Source organism: Nematolebias whitei, chromosome 3 (genome assembly GCF_014905685.2).
Source record: "Nematolebias whitei isolate Nwh7 chromosome 3, NemWhi1, whole genome shotgun sequence".
In the NCBI taxonomy this organism is placed as follows: domain Eukaryota; kingdom Metazoa; phylum Chordata; class Actinopteri; order Cyprinodontiformes; family Rivulidae; genus Nematolebias; species Nematolebias whitei.
In genome coordinates, this window is record NC_056500.1 from 9,101,232 (window position 1) to 9,108,327 (window position 7,096).

The following is a 7,096-nucleotide window of genomic DNA, read 5'->3' on the forward strand; positions in this document are numbered from 1 at the left end:
AAATTCACCTGGTGTAACCAGCAGTGTTTTGAGTTGTACTTACTGTTGTTGTGTGTTCTTTGCGCCCCCCCCCCCCTATAAATACCCTTCCCCCCCCCCCCCCCCCCCCCCGGTACATTTCAGGGTATTTTTCTCCTTGTTATGCTCACAAATGATCTATAGGAAGGAGACAGTCCACCTCTCATCGTCATCTATCACAGAGTTAATCTGGTTTAGTCGTGCTTAAACACAACCACAAGAGGCAGCGGCATTTTTCCCATTCCAGTCAGGCAAGGCAATAAGAAAAAAACAAGTTCGTACTAATCTCTTTCATGAGAAAGAAATCATCTGAAGGCCTTGGATTAATTGTTGTTGTGAACCTGCGCCCTCTGCATTAGGTAAAAAGAGGATTTGAGCTACGCGTTTCCAGCAACAGAAACATTGTAAACATTTCCATTAACTTAAAATCACACACCAGAGGATAAAACACACCCAGAAGTTATCACCCTGTAGTTACAAAATCGCTCGTAATCCTATTTAAGGTGTGTTCGCTGCCGTAGCTTCTTACAGTCACAAACCAAACAACTCCAGTTGGTCACAAGTTTTTTTTTTAAGATTTCAGGGAAACTTATCTCACTTTGTAATCCTCTTAAAGGTGCACATTGCAAAATTGTAAAAACAGGATAAAAAAAATGTGATGCAAGTAACTGAATCTGCACAATATTTTCCCACATTGATGGATGATCGTGTCGTTAAACGAAACAGTTGTGACCGAACGGTAAACATCACACGTGTTTGTTTTCCCACGGAAAGCGCCAAAGTGACTGAAAACAGATCAACCGTTAAACTCACGACCACATTTGTTTATCTGCACAGCCTGTGTAATATAGGTCATGTGACTCAAGCTTCCACATGGTTTTCAACAAATTCAGCCAAGTGCTTTGTTTACATTGAGTGTGTACCCGCATTTCAGAATTGCATCAGGAAAATTACTGGAGTAAACTCTTTCAAACGTCACCATTTTATGGACCGTATTTGCCGCCGTACACATCGCACCGCCGTCTAAGTCACATCAGTCCAAATGTGTCTAATAAAGTGGAAAAAAAAACTTAAATAAGTCGTTTCGCCGTTGTAAGTTTCATCTATTATGAGTCACCACTGACAACCCGGAAATGTGTGCCAAAAATCGATTGGCTGCCAAATGGTGGCCGCGGGAGCGTGCACGGGAGGACTTTAACAAGATTAATACTTAAAAACATTTATTTGTTTGCTTGAAATTATAGCAAAGGTGTGTCTCAGTTGAACTTTCCCCTAATAAATGCACTATGACGGTCAAATTAGCTGCATTTTGCCTAGGCGGCGCAACGAAATGCAGCTAATTTGACGTTCGCGCCAGGAGTTCTGGAGCAAGTCAAGTCAGATTTATTTATAGAGCACATTTAAAACAGAAACTGTTACCAAAGTGATTGTGCCACCAAAGTGGAGCAAGACGAAGGTGGCTTTGTATGGCAAGCCAAGTGTCTCTTTAATAGCCACTTTTGGCTATTAATGAGACACTTGGCTTGCCACATTAGTCGAGGGCCCTCTAGTGGCTGAAAATGGTAGTGTTCAAAAATTTCCATGTCAGAATGAATGAAATCGTCAGATCTCAGCCAAAAGTTTGGTTTTATATATGGAGGGAAAAAACATAAATGCGTCACTATGCTGTATAAGTCGCAGGAATACTAATTAATGCAAAAAACTGCGACTTGTACAGCGAAAAATACGATATCTCAGGAAAACCTTTTTTTGCAATGAGTACCTTTTTAATTCTACATCAAACTGAACTTGACCATGATCTTAAATTTATCTACAAGATAAATTAGTTTCAAAGTTTTTCTTTAGGTCAGACGTTTTAAAAAGAAAGAAAGATAAGAAGTCATGCAGACGTAGAGCAGAAGCAGAGCCTGAGTTATGGCTGTTTTTGTACATGTGTGTACAAGTTTGTGTCTGTCAGCCTTAACAAAAGGTGATTGGCAGGTGTAAGGAGCATGGAGGTGATACCCCGGTCTTCTCGGTTTTTGGTTTTTAGTTGCAAAGGCTCTATTGTGCGTTACGTGACACTGGTGTGCCAGCACGACTGACAGCCATTTGCATTAATGGTTGAGTGACCCTTCCCCCAAACACAAACACACATATTACATTCTGCTACCGCCGCCTCTGACTGTGAGGCTGTAAAAAAAAGGCTGCTCTTTGGTTACTGATTATTTGCAGTATAAGGCCTGTTTATAATTTTCTGCAGACATTCTGTCGCTGACCTACATATACGCTCCGAAACTATCAGACAACACTCGATTATTTATCTGACGTTGAGAAATCTGTCTTCATTGGTGTGCATAACAAAAATAACAAAAAAAAAAACTGCTCTTTGTGAGTTGACTTTCACAAGCGGATCTATAAAACTTATAGATCCATAAAACTTCTCACCGAATCATATGATTAGAAATCTTTATCTGCCTGTCGGGAAGTTTTTCGTTGCGGAGGATTTGGTCAAGGTGTGTGAACCCTGCTTTACCAGTTGGCCCAGTTTTCTTGTCGTTTATCTAGTTTCTTATTGTTTATCTGACTGGTGGAGCTTAAGCCAAGAGCAGGGGCTCCCATTCCTACTATAGATTTGAAAAACCTATAGCGACCACACCCTCATGAGCCTGATAAGTCAGTGTGTGTGTGTGTATGTGTGTGTGTGTTGGTAGGCGGCAGGGGAGTTACAAGGATTGTGTTTGTGGGACTGACAGAGGGGAAAAAGTGAAGAGTGAAAGAAAAGCCAGAAGAAAACAGATACAGAGAGGTCAGAGGAACTGAGAAAATATATATGTGAGACGAACAATGGTGTATAGTGAGGGGTGGGGTGTGGTAGTGGTCTTGCCAGTCGGACAGCATCCTGGTTGGCTGCCTTTAGTTTCGAGCTCTGCTTATGTTCCTGCAGCAGAGACGCCACCGTCTTCAGCTCCATCGACGGCTCGTGTCCGAGCTGCAGGTGGACGTGTCGAACATGATCTACGGCTCGGAGCGTGCAGCTGCTTGACACGCCCTGTTTCTCACATTTACATGAGCTGCTTGATTAAGATTTCCTAAGAATAATAAGACTTCCTATTTACACCCTTCTCCACCGAGGTATAACCCTGTTATTTTAAGACTTCGCAGTAACGATAGATTTGTTTCGTGAATAAACACGGTGGTTGGAGGAGGTATATTTAATGTGAGAGGACTGAAATGCTGAGACTTGGCTGGTAAATAAAAATGTTTAACCTCTTCAAGGTAATTTCTCATTTGCTCTTTTTTGTTTGGAGTTATTTTCCAAAGCTGCTTTATTGAGTTACTGGTGGCTTTACTAGTTTATCACATGGCCAATGTGGAGATGGCCAATAAAACTCTCAGTTTAGAATCAAATGTTGATCTAATGTTCATATTTTGGATTGGAATTCATTTCAATTCAATTAAAAAATACTTTATTAATCCCAAAGGGAAATTAAATGTTGCTGTAGCTCATCCTCATTTCATTAAGAGATGTTATAGATACTGATGGCTGTAGGCAGGAAGGATCTCTTGTAAAGGTCCATCCTACAGTGGATCTGAAGAAAATGGCCGCAGATGCCATCCAATCTGTCCGCCCAGACTTGGCTGGCCTCTCGGTTCCCCTGGGCTGCAGGACCACCCGTATCCCAAGAAGAACTCCTCCTTGAGCGATGGCCAGTCCTCCCAGCAGCCTGTTGAGCTCTTTGTCACTGAAGAAGATCCCCGTCCTTGCTGTCATGAGCCATGCTTCCTGACAGTTCCAGGATCTCATTGATCAGGCACTCATGGCACAGCTGGCAGGTAGACGGGAATGCATCTACGGCACCTCCTTTTTCAATTCATTTGACATTTGGGACTATTATTTGAGCTTTTGAGATATGTTAATCAGCTGCTCCCGGTTGTTAAAAAAAAAAAAAAAACTACTTTGTTTTTATGATTACGCATCATAACAAATGTCCAAAAGTAAGAAAGTTTCAGTAAAAATCCTGATGCAACGGTGACGTTCACAGCAAGACTGTTCAGTCACGGTTTGGGTCACGCACACTTTTATAACATAATAATTAAAGATGTTTGTTTAACAGCACCTTTCCTTTCTCCAAAAACACACCTCAATGAAAGGCTTAGCATTCCTGGAAGAGATGCATAGTGCCCACCACCGTTCATGTCAAGAGTTTTAGATTAAAATCATGCTTTGTTGGGGAGTTGCACAATAAACAGGCTGGTGCCACATCCAGATCTCTACAAATGAAACTAGATGTTTGGGTTGATTCTGAACAACTAGAGTAATTTGGATGTGGGTCACATGTTTGCAGTTACAAAGGAGGGCACTGTGCCCGAGTGTGTAAACACTGACTGGAAACTGGATATCCATGAGTAAGACAGATCCTTTGAGTGTGTTAACACAGTTCACACTTCACTATTAGCTCCTCAAGTGAACAGGGAAACCGCGACGCCAATCGACTCGGCGCCTCGCGGTTTCAGTTTTTAGTCTTCTTTTTTTTTATGCTGTTGATAGTGAACCACCATGTGAGAATCACAGCTTTAACAAGGTTTTTGTTTGCAGCAACCCTCCACTCTTCCATTCATTGCGCAAACAGGAATAATAGAAGAATATGCTCTGTCATGGCAGCTTGTGTATGTGACGGAGAGGTTAAAGGGCTCCCACAAGGCAAATATTTATTGGTGTGATTAAGACAGAGAGACTGAGAGGAATAGGGAGCAAATAAAGCAACATGGGTGGGGGGATGGGTAATTTCTAAGATTTATGGCAAGGCACTTCACAAAATGCACGCATCCTGTAATTAAAACCCCCCCTTCGCCTCCAGCAGGCTTGTACATTAGCTGGCATCCCCCCACCGTAACATCCACCTCAGCTCTCTTTGGTCTCGCAGTCCCACCCCTCTGACCACCCCCCTCCCCTGACCACTAGATAATAAGATCCTACAGCAGCTTGGAGTCACTAATGAGGGCTTAATACCTCTGGAAGGGGCAGTGTGTTAGCAGTAAGAGGGCACTGCTGACACCGTCGACTTACTAGCTTTTCGGTTTCATTTTATCTTTCAGAAAAACTTAGTTTATTGTGATGAATCACTCCAAAGGCAGAATCAGTCAGAATTTTATTAAAGGATCAATTACCGTATTTTCCAACCTATAAGTTGCAGTTTTTTTGATAATTTACATGCCCTGTCACGTATACACCGAAGCGACTTATTTATGTTTTTCCTCATATTTATAAACCAATTTTTGACCGAGATATGACCGTGTTCATTAATTCTGACATTGAAAATATTAAACACTACCATTTTCAGCCTCTACATGGCACTGGGGTAGTATGGCATGCCGTTGCATCATGTAATAGGTAAAAGTGGCTATTAATGACGCAATTGGCTTGCCATATTAAGCCACCTTCGTCCAGCTGCAGGATCATTCTGGAGCAACTGGCAAATCAGCTTCATTTCGCCGCACCGCCCCGGTGAAATGCAGCAAATTTGACCTTTGAAGTGCATTTATTAAATAAAAGTTCAACTGAGACACACCTTTTGCTATAAAGTCGAGCAAACAAATAATTGTTTTTTAAGCGTTAATCTGGTTAAATTCTTGTTAAAGTCCTCCCGTGCACGCTCCCGCGGCCGCCATTTAGCAGCCAATTGATTTTTGGCACAACACCGGCCCACACCGGGTTGTCAGCGGTGACGCGTAATAGATGCGACTTATACGACGAAGCAACTTATTTATGTTTTTTTTTCACTTTATTACACATATTTGGACTGATGTGACTGGTACGGCGTTGTGACGTGTACGGCGGAAAATACGATATTTCATGTTATTACCAACTTAACTAGGTTTTTTTTTTTTTTAGATGTATATTTATTACTTCAACTAAACAATTATTTCCCTCTATAAAAAAGTTAAATTAAATCAGGTTTTCAGAATCATTTATGTGTATTCAATATGTCCAAGTGGGAGTGGTGGCGCAGAGGTTACAGAAGGTGGGCCTGTGATTGGAAGATTGCCGCTTCAACTCCCAGTACCGATAACATGAAACTGTGGGTGGGTTAGATGAAACACCCACACCTACCTCCACGCTCATTTGCCCCACTCTGAGCCCTTGAGCAAGGCCCTATCTAATCGAGCAGTTTAAAAACCTTTATTAGACTGGCTCTAGTCTGTAGGTAAATAAATGTGGTGGAACCAGACAAGTATAGACTCTTGGAAAAGATGTTTCGGTGGAAACAAAAGACTGAATCCGCAAAATTATTAATAAATTAATTATTTTTCCGGTCTTCATCTTTTTTTCATTCAACCTTTATTTAAGCAGGTAAATCCCATTGAGCCTTGAGGATCATAGTCAGTACCTTTAACTGGGTTCTGGTGCTTCCCTTTGGGAAAACCTGGTAATCACTTTTTTAAACAAAGCTTTTATAGTTTTTGTTTTGTCCAACAGCTACAAAAAAATGTATCCATAAAGATGAGCTATTTAAAATAAATTAGAATAAAATAGAACTTTTTTACATTTGTCCCTCAGTGGGAAACTTTGCGTATTTGCATCAATAAAAACACAACAGGTATAAGATTAATACAAGAATATGCATATTCAAGGCAAACATATTTATTTAAATATTATATCAGAAATAATACAGAAATTGCTGATTGAAAATTGTAAAAAGTGCAAAAACAGAACTTTTATCCGGTGACAGAGGGGAAACAAGATATGGGATTTCTGTACTTGCCACCGTACACGTCACACCGCCGTATAAGTCACATCAGTCCACATATGTCTAATGAAGTGGAGAAAAACATAAATACATCGCTTCACCGTATAAGACGCATCTATTATGTGTCACCGCTGACGCGTCGCGTTTGTTACGCGTCACCACTGACAATTCGGAAACGTGGGCCAGTGTTGTGCCAAAAATCGTTTGGCTGCCAAATGGCGGCCGCGGGAGTGTGCACGGGAGGACTTTAACAAGAATTTAACAAGATTAACACATAAAAACAATTGTTTGTTTGCTCACAATTATAGCAAAGGTGTGTCTCAGTTGAACTTTTCCTTAATAAATGC

General features: G+C 41.1%; 1 protein-coding gene across 1 annotated transcript in view; it reads left to right on the forward strand.

Moving 5' to 3' along the window:
- Nucleotides 1–7,096, forward strand: part of arid3a (AT rich interactive domain 3A (BRIGHT-like)) — a 28,577-nt gene that overhangs the window by 18,048 nt on the left and 3,433 nt on the right. The window contains exon 3 of the mRNA XM_037697826.1: nt 3,668–3,758. Coding sequence (XP_037553754.1) covers nt 3,668–3,758 — 91 coding nt within the window. The remainder of the gene's footprint in view (nt 1–3,667; nt 3,759–7,096) is intronic.